The sequence below is a fragment of the Oncorhynchus tshawytscha genome, linkage group LG01, assembly GCF_018296145.1.
Source record: "Oncorhynchus tshawytscha isolate Ot180627B linkage group LG01, Otsh_v2.0, whole genome shotgun sequence".
In the NCBI taxonomy this organism is placed as follows: domain Eukaryota; kingdom Metazoa; phylum Chordata; class Actinopteri; order Salmoniformes; family Salmonidae; genus Oncorhynchus; species Oncorhynchus tshawytscha.
In genome coordinates, this window is record NC_056429.1 from 70,730,688 (window position 1) to 70,748,622 (window position 17,935).

Consider the following 17,935-nt stretch of genomic DNA (forward strand, 5'->3'; position numbering starts at 1 on the left):
CTGTGATTAAAAAAGAAAAGGAAGACTCTTCAATGTATGCAGTGTCCCCAAGCCTGACATTAAACACACCTGGGAAAATAGATTGCAGTATGTGGAGTCTTTCTTTTCTTTTTATTGAACACTGTGTACACTCTAATCTCCAACACCTGCTCAAAGCAACTGGATGTATGGATATTCCTCTCTGTGTTTATCTCGGTCTTTTGGAGGGGTTGGGAATGGGATAAAGCAGAAGACAAATTTGTTGGACATTCATGTACTTTTGTTATCAATGTGATCACAACCATTGTGCAACCATGTGTACAGACAAAACAGGCAGAACAGAATAATCCTCATCATAAGGAACTTTATTGATCTTGCTGTAACAGTGTCCACTGGCATTGAAATTTCTCGAAAAAAATGAAGATAATTCAAATTAGAACAGCAGTTAGGTTTGTAGTTTCAAATCTCTTTTGCGACAAAATACAAACCATTCATGTAGCTAATTCAAATGTATTTAGTCATTATCAGATTATGTATAACATTTAGAATAGCCTGAAATAATGTATAAATTCATTTTCTCCTTTCATTTTGCAAATCTATCAAACCATCACCACAAACGGAAAGCCAAAGTTTTCCAAATGGTAAATCTTCATAAAATCCTTTACCAGAAAGACCCAAAACGCAACATAAAGTCAGGCTTGTATTGGTGATGGATAGATATTCAAGGCTTGGAATGATGATGAAATTCTCAGCTAATCAGAATTTAATCAGTCACATCATCCCTTATGAGTTTAATTGCTGGTAACTAACGGACTACAAAACAGGCAGGTAAGAGCATATCCAGTATTTTGTTTTTTATGAACATTTTACCCAAACAATGACAAAGGTTCTGAAAAGGACAAGTAATATCAATCTAAGGCCAGTACTTTGCTCTACAAAGTAGTACAAGTAGTAGATGTTGTACAGTTTCTTAGGCCCCATTATAAAATGTCTAAAGCAGTAAAGACAGCTTTGTTAACAGTGTGCTCTGGCATTAAGGACACATACAGAAATACAGAATGGTCCGTTTAGATTACTGCATTGACTTGGGCGTCTACATTTTGTTAATGGTTAAGAATATCTCTGGTTACCTTTAGACCCTTTTCCTTGTTGTGTGGCTGAAGTACATACAATACATATACGGCAGTTGGTAACCCTGAGACCTATTCAAATAGACCTGCAGAGTCTTCCGCTAGGTCTCAGGGTAAGCCATAGCCTGGTAGCCCAGTCAGTTTGTATTGTAGCCAACTCCTCTTTTTGTTGTTTCATTGTCATGCCAAACTATGGCTTGACAACGATAGATGAGTTGGCAACAACACATGCAGGCTACATTCCAATATCCACACTACCATACCACTTAGGATGCATGTCAAATACATTGCTTCATTCTAAGTGGTATGCTAGCATGGACATTGAAACAGAGCCACAGTATGGGGCCAAGTTGGCCGTACAGTTAACGTATTACATGGTATAGTTTATCTGTTTATACATCACACCCAGTGACGGCGAGACAGAGAGCGAAAGAAGATGGCTGCTGTGAGTGATGTGAGAGCTCACAACATTGGTTTCTACAAGCCAAGCCACTGGCACACAGCACAGGAACCAGGTTTGTTTCTTCTTCTGTTGTTCCGGTGTGGTTCCTCAGGTGAGGTCAGATGTCCATCTCAAACTGAGCATCCTCACCTTTAAAACACAAGAACACAAATACAATGTCATCTGTACTCTAAAGCAAGGGGTGTAATACCTTTGTTATTACTAATTTGACTCAGGGGTTCCATGATAAAACATGGTTGACATGGACTACAGAGAGAGAGCATGTTGTATGGCATGACAACAGTAGTCAGAGGATATGGCACCCACTGACCGGTGGCTGTCTTGCCATGACTGTTGTGGGGTTTGATGTGGTTGTTGGCCTCGTTCCTTCTGTTCTCGGTCAGGACGTTGAGGCTGGTCACCCCGGGGATGATGGGCAGGTGGGCCGGGGGGGTCTGGGCGATGGGGGAGTTACGCCGGTCCAATAGGAACTTACGGTCATAGATGATCCTGGTCCCTATGATAGAGGAGAGTGATTATTTAATAACATCTTTGATATATTAGTTACAACCATTGAATGTATAGAAATGCAGTAACAACAGATATATTACAAACCTGCTTTAAAGAACTGGCAAACCATCATGTCGATAATAACATGCTGATTATATTGCATCGGTTACTTTATGTGTAGATTGAGTCGTTGTCGTTTCCTTCAACTTACAATGTTGTTCATTTATATGAAACATGCAATAGTGAAGCACTGTGCAGCAGTGCAAAAATAGGCAAATCAAGGTCAAATTTCATTCATCTGTTTTCTTGTTTTTGCAAATGTCATCATTACAATGGTGGCAGCAAACAAACAAAATGATGCACCAATTCACTAATCTGTGAATCGAAATGGGAATAGCATAAACCTGTTTAGTTCGTTACATATTTACTGTAAATACCCATTTTAATCAAAAGATGGCGTGTCATGTACAACATGGCCTAGGCATCTACATCAGATGCTGGGATAATTGTTTACAGTATCGTCACAGTATCGCCAAAAAAAAGCTGTAAACAAAAAGCAGAGGCCTTAGCTTTCTATAAACATTATTTCAATAAAAGTGCAATATTTGGGGCGTCAGGGTAGCCTAGTCGTTAGAGCGTTGGACGAGTAACCGGAAGGATGCAAGTTCAAATCCCCGAGCTCACAAGGTACAAATCTGTCGTTCTGCCCCTGAACAGGCAGTTAACCCACTTTTCCTAGGCCGTCAATGAAAATAAGAATTTGTTCTTAAGAGACTCCCACGCTGAGGTCTGTCCAACGCTGGTCCGACCAAGCTGACTCCACACTCCAAGACTGCTTCCATCACGTGGACTGGGATATGTTTCGTATTGCGTCAGATAACAATATTGACGAATACGCTGATTCGGTGTGCGAGTTCATTAGAACGTGCGTTGAAGATGTCGTTCCCATAGCAACGATTAAAACATTCCCTAACCAGAAACCGTGGATTGATGGCAGCATTCGCGTGAAACTGAAAGCGCGAACCACTGCTTTTAATCAGGGCAAGGTGACTGGTAACATGACCGAATACAAACAGTGCAGCTATTCCCTCCGCAAGGCTATCAAACAAGCTAAGCGTCAGTACAGAGACAAAGTAGAATCTCAATTCAACGGCTCAGACACAAGAGGCATGTGGCAGGGTCTACAGTCAATCACGGACTACAAGAAGAAATCCAGCCCAGTCACGGACCAGGATGTCTTGCTCCCAGTCAGACTAAATAACTTTTTTGCCCGCTTTGAGGACAATACAGTGCCACTGACACGGCCTGCAACGAAAACATGCGGACTCTCCTTCACTGCAGCCGAGGTGAGTAAGACATTTAAACGTGTTAACCCTCGCAAGGCTGCAGGCCCAGACGGCGTCACCAGCCGCGCCCTCAGAGCATGCGCAGACCAGCTGGCCGGTGTGTTTATGGACATATTCAATCAATCCCTATACCAGTCTGCTGTTCCCACATGCTTCAAGAGGGCCACCATTGTTCCTGTTCCCAAGAAAGCTAAGGTAACTGAGCTAAACGACTACCGCCCCGTAGCACTCACTTCCGTCATCATGAAGTGCTTTGAGAGACTAGTCAAGGACCATATCACCTCCACCCTACCTGACACCCTAGACCCACTCCAATTTGCTTACCGCCCAAATAGGTCGACAGACGATGCAATCTCAACCACACTGCACACTGCCCTAACCCATCTGGACAAGAGGAATACCTATGTGAGAATGCTGTTCATCGACTACAGCTCGGCATTCAACACCATAGTACCCTCCAAGCTCGTCATCAAGCTCGAGACCCTGGGTCTCGACCCCGCCCTGTGCAACTGGGTACTGGACTTCCTGACGGGCCGCCCCCAGGTGGTGAGGGTAGGCAACAACATCTCCACCCCGCTGATCCTCAACACTGGGGCCCCACAAGGGTGCGTTCTGAGCCCTCTCCTGTACCCACTGTTCACCCACGACTGCGTGGCCACGCACGCCTCCAACTCAATCATCAAGTTTGCGGACGACACAACAGTGGTAGGCTTGATTACCAACAACGACGAGACGGCCTACAGGGAGGAGGTGAGGGCCCTCGGAGTGTGGTGTCAGGAAAATAACCTCACACTCAACGTCAACAAAACTAAGGAGATGATTGTGGACTTCAGGAAACAGCAGAGGGAACACCCCCTATCCACATCGATGGAACAGTAGTGGAGAGGGTAGCAAGTTTTAAGTTCCTCGGCATACACATCACAGACAAACTGAATTGGTCCACTCACACAGACAGCATCGTGAAGAAGGCGCAGCAGCACCTCTTCAACCTCAGGAGGCTGAAGAAATTCAGCTTGTCACCAAAAGCACTCACAAACTTCTACAGATGCACAATCGAGAGCATCCTGGCGGGCTGTATCACCGCCTGGTACGGCAACTGCTCCGCCCACAACCGTAAGGCTCTCCAGAGGGTAGTGAGGTCTGCACAACGCATCACCGGGGGCAAACTACCTGCCCTCCAGGACACCTACACCACCCAATGTTACAGGAAGGCCATAAAGATCATCAAGGACATCAACCACCCGAGCCACTGCCTGTTCACCCCGCTATCATCCAGAAGGCGAGGTCAGTACAGGTGCATCAAAGCTGGGACCGAGAGACTGAAAAATAGCTTCTATCTCAAGGCCATCAGACTGTTAAACAGCCACCACTAACATTGAGTGGCTGCTGCCAACACACTGACACTGACTCAACTCCAGCCACTTTAACAATGGGAATTGATGGGAAATGATGTAAAATATATCACTAGCCACTTTAAACAATGCTACCTTATATAATGTTACTTACCCTACATTATTCATCTCATATGCATACGTATATACTGTACTCTATATCATCGACTGCATCCTTATGTAATACATGTATCACTAGCCACTTTAACTATGCCACTTTGTTTACATACTCATCTCATATGTATATACTGTACTCGATACCATCTACTGTATCTTGCCTATGCTCCTCTGTACCATCACTCATTCATATATCCTTATGTACATATTCTTTATCCCCTTACACTGTGTATAAGACAGTAGTTTTGGAATTGTTAGTTAGATTACTTGTTGGTTATTACTGCATTGTCGGAACTAGAAGCACAAGCATTTCGCTACACTCGCATTAACATCTGCTAACCATGTGTATGTGACAAATAAAATTTGATTTGATTTGCCTAGTTAAATAAAGGTAAAATAAAACATGTTTTACTTAAATGCAAAAGCACTATCTAAGAAATTTAATTCAGATACAAACCAGCCATGCATGTATGAATACATTGTAACTACCTACAGTGCCTTCAGAAAGTATTCACACCCCTTCACTTTTTCCACATTTTGTTGTGTTACTACGGAAGTCCAGGGAGATCATCTGATTTTTTTTTTTTAAATACCCCCGTTATGTTGAGATCCCAACTTATTTATCTCATGATCAAGACATCACAAAAGTTGTTTTTGTCAAGATCACAAGATTAACTCTATAAATAGGAATAGACACATTGATGATAGATTGACAGTATGGCTGAGGAGGCAGAGCCCATGATGCATCAGCGCATGTTTTTATTGATTGCTACACTAAGGGATGGTACATTTCATCCTAACACCATGCTTTATTTGTGTTTGGCGCTCATTATCAGTTTATAAGTTACAATGTTAACAAGCTAAATGTCCCTTATCTTGAGCCAAGAGCTCATGGGGCATTTAAGCCTTCATGGGGCAATTAAGCCCTAAATGATGCCTAACAGGCAGCCCTGTCTCCCAGGCTGTATGCCACCCCCAAGACCACAGCCAACCGCATGGAAGCAACAATGCAGCTAACTTGGTTAGTCTTGTGAGTGAGCTGCATTATCTAAATGATCAAGACGGGGTGCTCTCTATTTCTGACAGGCTGATCAGATTCATTAGAAGCCTCAGAGGCTGATAAGTCAGGATGCTACCTAGTAGGCTGTCTGCAAGGAGCCTTACACATGAAACAGCCTACAAGGCAGTATCCTGACATCAGCCTCTGAGGCTGCTATTGAATCTGATCAGCCTGCCAGGAATAGAGCTCATGCCCTGGATCAGATATGCATATGGCTATAAAGCACTTTCACAGCTAATCTACAATAAGCCTTGCCTATAAAAACAGCCTATAAGGCAGCTTCCTGGCTGAAATTTAATCGGATAAGCCTGTCAGGAATGGAGCTCACCCAATGTAAATATTACCCACAAACATGAAGCATCCCTTATAATTATACACATATCAGTCATGCAAGCTAACAACTAGCATAGAGAACAAGCTAGCTACAGTGGGGCAAAAAAGTATTTAGTCAGCCACCAATTGTACAAGTTCTCCCACTTAAAAAGATGAGAGAGGCCTGTAATTTTCATCATAGGTACACTTCAACTATGACAGACAAAATGAGAAAAAAAATCCAGAAAATCACATTGTAGGATCTTTAATGAATTTATTGGCTGACTAAATAATTTTTTGCCCCACTGTATCAAGACTATCTAGCTAGCTCACAATACTAGCCAGGTTAGCTCTGTAGTTCCTTGCATGCGATTGACTGTGGTCTTGGGGGCGGCACGCAGCTTGGGAGACAGTGCTGCCTGTCAGGTATCATTCAGGGCTCAAATGCCCCACATTGCACTCAACAAAGCCATAGGGCTCCTTGATGAAGTTGTTATTTTGCATCTGAACAAATTAATGGATGATGCGTGGTACTTTTGATTATCTTGTGATCTCGACAAAACAACTTTTGTTATGTAGTGATCATAAGATAAATGCGGTGTGATCGACATAACGAGGGAACAATTTTTTAAATTAATTTGTCCTTGCTGGCCTTCCGCGTGTTACAGTCTGAATTTAAAATGGATTAAAATGAGATTTTGTGTCACTGGCCTACATACAAGACCCCATAATGTCAAAGTGGAAATATGTTGTAAGAATTTTTTACTAATTAATAAACAATGAAATGTTGTGAGTCAATAAGTACTCTTTGTTATGGCAAGCCTAAATAAGTTCAGGAGTAAACACGTCCTTAACAAGTCCCATATTAAGTTGCATGGACTCACTCTGTGTGCAATAATAGTGTTTAGCATGATTTTTGAATGACTACCTAATTTCTGTACCCCACACATGACATTTTCTGTAAGGTAAAAAAAAAAAGCTTTTATGAACTAACGATTGCACTTGACTCTTTTCCCCCTTACTAGCGCTGACTTTGCTGATAGCTACTTTATTGAGGAACATTTTTACTTACTATCACTGAGATTCTCCCACTTAGCTGTCTTAAGATTAATGCACTGTAAGTCGCTCTGGATAACAGCATCTGCTAAATGACTAAAAATGTAAAAAGGTCCTGAGTCAAGCATTTCAACCACAAAGACCACGGGGGTTTTCCAATGCCTTACAAAAGACACCTATTGGTAGATAGGTGAATATTTTTGTTGTTGTTGCAAACATAGACTATCACTTTGAGCATGACGAAGTTATTAATTCCACTTTGGATAGTGTATCAATACAGGCAGTCATGACAAAGATACAGGCGTCCTTCCTAACTCAGTTGCCGGAGAGGAAAGAACAAGCTCAGGGATTTCACCAGTGGTGACTTTTAAACAGTAAGAGTTTAATGGTTGTGATAGGATAAAACTGAGGATGGATCAACAACATTGTAGTTACTCCACAATAATAACCTAAATGACAGAGTGAAAAGAAGGAAGCTTGTACAGAATTTTTTAAATTCCAAAACATGCTTCCTGTTTGTAATAAGGCACTAAAGTAAAACTGCAAAAAAAGGTGGCAAAGAAATTAACTTTGTCTTGAATAAAAAGCGTTATGTTTGGGGCAAATCCGAATACGTCACTGAGTACCACTTCATATTTTCAAGCATGGTGGTGGCTGCATCATGTTATGGGTGTGAATGTCATCGACAAGGACTAGGGAGTTTTTTAAATGATAAAAATAAATGGAATAGAGCTTAGCACAGGCAAAATCCTAGAAGAAAACCTGTTTCAGTGTGCTTTCCAACAAACACAGAGACCATTGTTCCTGTTCCCAAGAAAGCTAAGGTAACTGAGCCAAACGACTACCGCCCCGTAGCACTCACATCTGTCATCATGAAGTGCTTTGAGAGACTAGTCAAGGACCATATCACCTCCACCCTACCTGACACCCTTGACCCACTCCAATTTGCTTACCGCCCAAATAGGTCCACAGACGATGCAATCTCAACCACACTGCACACTGCCCTAACCCATCTGGACAAGAGGAATACCTATGTGAGAATGCTGTTCATCGACTACAGCTCGGCATTCAACACCATAGTACCCTCCAAGCTCGTCATCAAGCTCGAGACCCTGGGTCTCGACCCCGCCCTGTGCAACTGGGTACTGGACTTCCTGACGGGCCGCCCCCAGGTGGTGAGGGTAGGCAACAACATCTCCACCCCGTTGATCCTCAACACTGGGGCCCCACAAGGGTGCGTTCTGAGCCCTCTCCTGTACTCCCTGTTCACCCACGACTGCGTGGCCACGCACGCCTCCAACTCAATCATCAAGTTTGCGGACGACACAACAGTGGTAGGCTTGATTACCAACAACGACGAGACGGCCTACAGGGAGGAGGTGAGGGCCCTCGGAGTGTGGTGTCAGGAAAATAACCTCACACTCAACGTCAACAAAACTAAGGAGATGATTGTGGACTTCAGGAAACAGCAGAGGGAACACCCCCATCCACATCGATGGGACAGTAGTGGAGAGGGTAGCAAGTTTTAAGTTCCTCGGCATACACATCACAGACAAACTGAATTGGTCCACTCACACAGACAGCATCGTGAGGAAGGCGCAGCAGCGCCTCTTCAACCTCAGGAGGCTGAAGAAATTCGGCTTGTCACCAAAAGCACTCACAAACTTCTACAGATGTACAATCGAGAGCATCCTGGCGGGCTGTATCACCGCCTGGTATGGCAACCGCACCGCCCTCAACCGTAAGGCTCTCCAGAGGGTAGTGAGGTCTGCACAACGCATCACCGGGGGCAAACTACCTGCCCTCCAGGACACCTACACCACCCAATGTTACAGGAAGGCCATAAAGATCATCAAGGACATCAACCACCCGAGCCACTGCCTGTTCACCCCGCTGTCATCCAGAAGGCGAGGTCAGTACAGGTGCATCAAAGCTGGGACCGAGAGACTGAAAAACAGCTTCTATCTCAAGGCCATCAGACTGTTAAACAGCCACCACTAACATTGAGTGGCTACTGCCAACACACTGTCAATGACACGGACTCTACTCCAGCCACTTTAATCATGGGAATTGATGGGAAATGATGTAAATATATCACTAGCCACTTTAAACAATGCTACCTTATATAATGTTACTAACCCTACATTATTCATCTCATATGCATACGTAGATACTGTACTCTATATCATCGACTGCATCCTTATGTAATACATGTATCACTAGCCACTTTAACTATGCCACTTGGTTTACATACTCATCTCATATGTATATACTGTACTCGATATCATCTACTGTATCTTGCCTATGCTGCTCTGTACCATCACTCATTCATATATCCTTATGTACATATTCTTTATCCCCTTACACTGTGTATAAGACAGTAGTTTTTTTGGAATTGATGGTTAGATTACTTGTTCGTTATTACTGCATTGTCGGAACTAGAAGCACAAGCATTTCGCTACACTCGCATTAACATCTGCTAACCATGTGCATGTGACAAATAAAATTTGATTTGATTTGAGAGACAAATTCACCTTTCAGCAGGACAATAACTTAAAACACAAGGCCAAATATACACTGGAGTTGCTTACCAAGACGACATTGTATGTTCCTGAGTGGCCTAGTTAAGGTTTTGGACTTAAATCAGCTTAAAAATCCATGGCAAGACATACAAATGGCTGTCTAACGATGATCATCAACCAACTTGACAGAGCTTGAAGAATTTGCAAATATTTTACAATCTGGTTGTGTAAAGCTCTTAGAGACTTACCCTGGAAGACACACAGCTATAAATCGGTGCCTAAGGTGATTCTAACATGTTTTGACTCAGGGGGTTGAAATCTTATGTAATGAATATATATTAGTTTTATTTTTCATTATAATATGTATATATAGTTATTTTTTATATTCGAAATTGAATTCCACTTTAACAGAGTATTTTGTGTGGATCGTTGACGAAAAATTACATTGAAATCCATTTTAATCTCACCTTGTAACAATTATATTTGAAACAGGCAAGGTGATTGAATACGTTCTGAAGGCACTGTAATAAATAACATATTGCATTGTTACAAATGTAGCCACCATGATTCAGAATCATTGCGTTGAACACCAACCAATCACATTGCCAAAGGTGACGGCAGAGTCCGGGCAAACCTTTGTTTTTGAACGCTTGGGGATGCCTTGGCATGCTAGCTACTGTAGGCCACAATGCACGACAGTACATAGCGAAATGACGACAGTTGCTGAAACACACATCATATCAGTAATAAGGTACAATTTATCGCTTCGGGCTGATTTTTACCTCCCGGAGTAGTTGAAAATAAAGTGCCACCAGGGGTGGTGCAATAATCATGAGGTAGCTGCGTTCTATCGTTGATCAACACCGTCCTGGTTGGAATGGCCCTGCTTTCGCTAAGCTGACGACTGGTAGACGACGACATTTCACCCCCGGTTTAGTGACTGGTCAGACGGTGTTGCAATCTGTAGATGGTTGATGCCTAACCTGACGGACGGTGGAACCCAGGACCTTTTCCCTTTCTATCTTATCTCTTCCCAAGGCTTTCTTGTCGCTCCTCTCTTCCTCCCAGCCGTCAGTACATCCCCACTCCCTCCGCCAGGCAGGAAAAACAACAACACAAGCAGACCGGATATGACAGCCACCACACGTGTTTAGAAAGAAAAATATTATATTAAAAAAAAAAAAAAGTTATTTGATGTAGGTTGAGGCCATATAGACCATGGTTCGCCAACTGGCGGCCCGCAGGTGATTTTATTGGGCCCCCAAAGTATATATATATATACAAATAAAAATAAATTGGGGGGGGGGGTAAAAGACTGTAAAAACATCAGCAAATCAGCTTCAAGTGATTTTAAGTTTGGAAATCTGTTCTAAAATATTCCCACACATAATAGAGAGATATATGTCAAGTGAGACATCTGTGGCATTGTGTTGTGTGACAAACTGCACATTTCTGGGATATTTTATTTCAGCTCATGAAACATGGCACCACGACTTTACATGTTGGGTTTATATTTTTGTTCAGTGTAGTTGATGATTCTTGCCATAGACTGTAAAAATAATTGTTGAGGCAAAGTGCATCTTCTTCTCTGGTTCAGGGCAATGTTGCTTTACCGTAGCACGTGATCTACATTTAACAAACTAAAGTCTGATTTATGGCAGAAGAAGAACGCAGAGTTTTAGTGGATTCATATGTTATCAAGATAGAACATATCATGATATCTCCCATATTGAAGAAAATGTACAATATAATGGGTTGGAGACCTAACTTATATTCAGCTGGTTTGCAAAAAGCCTATGGTTACATGCATACAATAATGCTATTATTGTGGATAGCAGGGGCATAACTTTCACTGGGGAAAGGAGGGACATGTACCCCCCACATTCTAAAATTGCATTTTTGTCCTGGTAGTGTAGGCTGTTTGGAGTGTTTATCCTACGGGATAAAAAATAAATAATAATGTCCCCCCCACTTCTAAAACCAAAGTTACGCCCTTGGTGGATAGTCCGATTAATATAATAGTTTGATTAAAATGTTTACATGCTTTCCCGAATAATTATGTTTCCATGGACACATCTGAAATCAGGCTACCTGATGGCACTTTGATGAATGCAGAAAATAATCAACTCAAATGAACGTTCTACCACAGCGACCATATTATTTTTGGGAGGCATATTTTATTCCGAGTTCAGACATAGACGTAGTTTTCGCATAGAAACGTTATACAACGCATACATTCAGTTGTTCTGAACTAATTTCATTCACGCTAAAGAGGGAGGCTCGCTCGGTTGGTGCTAGCACATGCACCGATGGAACGCATGTCCTAATAGATCAGAAAACCAGGCAGGTGTTTTGTGCTTACTTCAATTGAGATTTTACGCCGATTAAGATAAACAGAGTATGGTGTTTATATTACTATTGAATAAAATGCCTACTTTCAAAATCAGTTTAATGTCTAGTTATTACTGTGCATGTAAACATACTCATTGATAAACTCTTACAAATGAACTGCAGTATCAGTACTTACACACTAATAATTCAATATAGATATTTTTATAAATAATGTTTTGTTACATTTAACTGCCGGAAATGCTGTTATCGGGGTCTCCACCGGCTGTAGTGGAGCTGGTCAAGAGGTTTAAATTCCTCGGGGTCCACATCACTAAGAAATTAACATGGTCCACATACACCAACACTGTCGTAAAGAAGGCAAGACAACACCTCTTCCCCCTCAGGAGGCTGAAAAGATTTGGCATGGATGGGCCCTCAGATCCTCAAAAAGTTCTAAAGCTGGACCATAGAGAGCATCTTGACTGGCTGCATCACCGCTTGGTTTGGCAACTGCTTAGCATCTGACCGCAAGGCACTACAGAGTGTAGAGTGTACAGGCCAGTACATCACTGGGGCCGAGCTCCCTGTCATCCAGGACCTCTATACCAGGCGGTCTCAGAGGAAGGGCCTAAAAATGTTGAATGATTCCAGCCACCCAAGTCAGAGACTGTTCTCTCTGGTGTCGCACAGCAAGCAGTACCGAAGCACCAAGTCTGGAACCAATAGGACCCGACCCTGAACTTCTACCCCCGAGCCATAAGAATACTAAATAGTTAACCAAATAGCAAATAGCCAATAGATGCATTGACCCTCTTTGCATTAACTATTTTTACTCATCACATATGCTGCTGCTACTGTTTAGTATCTATCCTGTTGCCTAGTCACTTTACCTCTACCTATATGTTCATATTTACCTCAATCACCTCGTACCCTGCACATCGACTCGGTACAGGTACCCCATGTAAAGCCAAGCTATCATCAAAGACCATACAATATGAAGATAGGCAGAAACTGCTTCTCCAATAGAAATCCCCAATCACGCTTGTTGGCTATGTAATGGTGAAGTTGGCAAGCTAAGCTCATGTGCAGAAACACTTCATCAGGTCTAATGGTTGCCTCGCGTTGATCTGAGCATATGCAGGCCCTCAAATCAAAGGCACTCCTTCCATATAAAGTTGTTTTTGAAGAAATTCAAACATGTCAGTTTGTCATTTTCATGAAGTTGGAGTCATACCATGTTAAATTACTGAAGAGAAAATGAACAAATAAGGAATCATTTTTCACTTCTCTCATTGACTTCTTAAACCCCAAATCGGTATAGGGACAAAGTGGAGTCACAATTCAACGGCTCAGACACTAGAAGAATGTGGCAGGGTCTATAGGCAATCACGGACTACAAAAAGAAAATCAGCCATGTCACAGCTCCCTCCTATTTAAACGAGTTAACCCTCGCAAGGCGGCCGGCCCAGACGGCATCCCTAGCCACATCCTCAGATGTGTTTGAGAGACAAGTCAAGGGTCATATCACCTCCACCTTACCTGCCACCCTAGACCCACTTAAATTTGCAAACCACCCCAATAGGTCCACAGACGATGCAATCGCCATCACACTGCACACTGCCCTATCCATCTGAACAAGAGGAATACCTATGTAAGAATGCTGTTCATTGACTACAGCTCAGCATTCAACTCCATAGTACCCTCCAAGCTCATCATTAAGCTTGATGCCCTGGGTCTCAACCCACAGGCCGCCCCCAGGGGGTGAAGGTAGGTAACAACATCTCCACATGGGGCGGCCCATCTCCACTTCGCTGATCCTCAACACTGGGGTCCCACAAGGGTGGGTGCTCAGCCCCCTCCTACACTCCCTGTTCACCCATGACTGCGTGGCCATGCACGCCTCCAACTCAATCATCAAGTTTGCAGACGACACAACAGTAGTGGGCTTGATTACCAACAACGACGAGACAGCCTATAAGGAGGAAGTGAGGGCACTCAGAGTGTGGTGTCAGGAAAACAACCTCTCACTCAATATCAACAAAACAAAGGAGATGATCGTGGACTTCAGGAAACAGCAGAGGGAGCACCCCCCTATCCACATCGACGGGACAGCATTGGAGAAGGGCGGCAAGTTTTCAGTTCCTTGGCATACACATCACAGACCAAGTGAAATTGTCCACCCACATAGACAGTGTGGTGAAGAATTCACAACAGCACCTCTTCAACCTCAGGAGGCTGAAGTTTGTCACCTAGAACCCTCACCATTTTTTACAGATGCACAATTGCGAGCATCCTGTCGGGCTGTATCACCACCTGGTACGGCAACTGCACCACCCACAACCGCAGGGCTCTCCAGAGGGTGGTGCGGTCTGCACAACGCTTCACCGGGGGCAAACTACCTGCTCTCCAGGACACCTACTGCACCCGTTGTCACAGGAAAGCCAAAAAGATCATCAAGGACAACAACCACCCGAGCCACTGCCTGTTCACCCCACTATCATCCAGAAGGTGAGGTCAGTACAGGTGCATCAAAGCTGGGGCCGAGAGACTGAAAAATAGCTTCTATCTCAAGGCCATCAGACTGTTAAACAGCCGTCACTCACACAGAGAGGCTGCCTACATACAGACTTGAAATAAATTGGCCACTTTAATAAATAGATCACTAGACACTTTAACAATGCCACATTAATAATGTTTACATATCTTGCATTACTCATCCCATATGTATATACTGTATTTTTATACCATCTATTGCATCTAGCCTATTCCACTCGGTCATCGCTCATCCATATATTTAAATGTATATATTATCATTCCATCCATTTACTTAGATTTGTGTGTATTAGGTAGTTGTTGTGGAATTGTTAGATTACTTGTTAGATATTACTGCACTGTCGGAACTAGAAGCACAAGCATTTCACTACACTCGCAATAACATCTGCTAACCATGTAATGTATCAAGGCGCTGGAGAAGATGGCTGACGTTTTATGTGCTCCTAACCAACTGTATTTTTTTGTTTGTTTTTTTGCGTTGTTTAAAAAAATATGTAATTCTTCTGTATATAATGTTGCTGCTACCATCTCTTATGACAGAAAATAACTTCTGGACATCAGAACAGCAATTAGTCACCACAAACTGGCAGAAGCTTTCTTTCCTTTAACGAGTCCAACGAGCCCGACGTGAAGGACATACTGCTTCCTGGAAACAGGCCCAAATCCACGTTATTTGCATGAAGAGAAGACGGAGAAAAAGAGGACGGAGGTCGGGCTGCCTTCTGAGAATTCGTAGGCGATCGAATAAATCCCCACTGCCTTCTGTTCTACTAGCTAACTTGCAATCATTGGAAAATCAAATTTACGCTCTACGAGGAAGATTAAACTACCAACGGGACATTAAAATCTGTAATAACATATGCTTCACAGAGTTGTGGTTGAACGACGACATTATCAACATACAGCTGGCTGGTTATACGCTGTATCGGCAGGATAGAACAGTGGCATCTGGTAAGACAAGGGGCGGCGGACTATGTATATTTGTAAACAACAGCTGGTGGACAAAATCTAAGGAAGTCTAAAGGTTTTGCCCACCTGAGGAAGCTGTAGACCACACTATCTACCTAGAGAGTTTTACCTAGAGAGTTTTCATCTGTATTTTTCATAGCTGTCGACATACCACAACAGACCGATGCTGGCACTAAGACCGCACTCATTCCCCCATAAGCAAACAGGAAAACGTTCATCCAGATGCGGCGCTCCTAGGGGTCGGGGACTTTAATGCAGGGAAACTTAAATCTGTTTTACCAAATTTCTATCAGCATGTTAAATGTGCATCCAAAGGGAAAAAACTCCAGACCACCTTAGACCTCTAGACCACCCTAGACCACTCTAGACCTCTCCACACACAGAGACGAGTACAAAGCTCGCCCTCCATTTGGCAAATCTGACCATGATTCTATCCTTCTGATTCCTGTTTACAAGCAAAAATTAAAGAAGGAAGCACCAGTGACTCGGTCAATAGAAAAGTGGTCAGATGAAGCAGATGCTAAACTACAGGACTGTTTTGCTAGCACAGACTGGAATATTTTCTGGGATTCTTCCAATGTCATTGAGGAGTCCCCACAGTGACTGTACGTACATATCCCAACCAGAAGCCATGGATTACATTCGCACTGAGCTAAAAGGTAGAGCTGCCACTTTCAAAGAGGCGGACTCTAACCCGGAAGCTTGTAAGAAATCGTGCTATACCCTTCAACAAAGCATCAAACAGGCAAAGTGTCAATACAGGACTAAGATCGACTCGTACTACACCGGCTCCGATGCTCGTCAGATGTGGCAGGGCTTGCAAACTCTTACAGACTACAAAGGGAAGCACAGCCGCGAGCTGCCCAGTGACAACGAGCCTACCAGACAAGCTAAATTACTTCTATGCTCGCTTCAAGGCAAGTAACATTGAAAAATGCATAAGAGCATCAGCTGTTCTGCATGACCGTGTGATCACGCTTTCCGTAGATGTGAGTAAGATCTTTAAACAGGTCAACATTCACAAGGCCGCAGGGCCAGATGGATTACCGGGATGTGTATTCCGAGCATGAACTGACCAACTGGCAAGTGTCTTCACTGACATTTTCAACCTCTCCCTGTCTGAGTCTGTAATACCAACATGTTTCAAGCAGACCACCATAGTCCCTGTGCCCAAGAACACTAAGGTAACCTGCCTAAATGACTACCGACTCGTAGCACTCACGTCTGTAACCATGAAATGCTTTGAAAGACTGGTCATGGCTCACATCAACACCATTATCCCAGAAACCCTAGACCCACTCCAATTTGCATACCGCCCTAACAGATCCACAGATGATGCAATCTCTATTGCACTCCACATTGCCCTTTCCCACCTGGACAAAAGGAACACCTATGTGAGAATGCTATTCATTGTCTACAGTTCAGCGTTCAACACCATAGTGCCCTCAAAGCTCATCAATAAGCTAAGCACCCTGGGCCTAAACACCGCCCTCTGCAACTGGATCCTGGACTTCCTGACGGTCCGCCCCCAGGTGGTAAGGGTAGGTAACAACACATCCGCCATGCTGATCCTCAACACAGGGGCCCCTCAGGGGTGCGTGCTCAGTCCCCTCCTGTACTCCCTGTTCACCCATGACTGCACGGCCAGGCACGACTCCAACACCATCATTAAGTTTGCTGACAACACAACAGTGGTAGGCCTGATCACCGACAATGACGAGACAGCTTATAGGGAGGAGGTCAGAGACCTGGCCATGTGGTGCCAGGACAACAACCTCTCCCTCAACGTGATCAAGACAAAGGAGATGATTGTGGAATACAGGAAAAGGAGGACCGAGCATGCCCCCCTTCTCATCGACAGGGTTGTAGTGGAGCAGGTTGAGAGCTTCCAGTTCCTTAGTGTCCACATCACCTACAAACTAACATGGTCTAAGCACACCAAGACAGTCGTGAAGAGGGCACAACAAAACCTATTGCCCCTCAGGAGACTGAAAAGATTTGGCATGGGTCCTCAGATCCTCAATAGGTTCTAAAGATGCACCATCAAGAGCATCCTGACTTGTTGCATCACTGCCTGGTTTGGCAACTGCTCAGCCTCCGACCACATGGCACTACAGAGGGTAGTGCGTACGGCCCAGTACATCACTGGAGCCGTGCTTCCTGCCATCCAGGACCTCTATACCTGGCTGTGTCAGAGGAAGGCCCTAAAAATTGTCA

The 17,935-nt window shown here is 43.6% G+C and overlaps 1 protein-coding gene across 1 annotated transcript; it reads right to left on the reverse strand.

Annotated features, from left to right (window-relative positions):
* Window positions 1-326: 326 nt before the first annotated feature.
* On the reverse strand, window positions 327-10,983 carry eif4ebp2 (eukaryotic translation initiation factor 4E binding protein 2). Its single transcript, XM_024428840.2, has 3 exons — window positions 10,648-10,983; window positions 1,883-2,068; window positions 327-1,701 (listed from the first exon to the last, which is right to left on the reverse strand). Exons 1-3 carry the CDS (start codon window positions 10,784-10,786, stop codon window positions 1,670-1,672), a joined length of 357 nt encoding a protein of 118 aa, XP_024284608.1. The 5' UTR covers window positions 10,787-10,983; the 3' UTR covers window positions 327-1,669.
* Window positions 10,984-17,935: the final 6,952 nt, after the last annotated feature.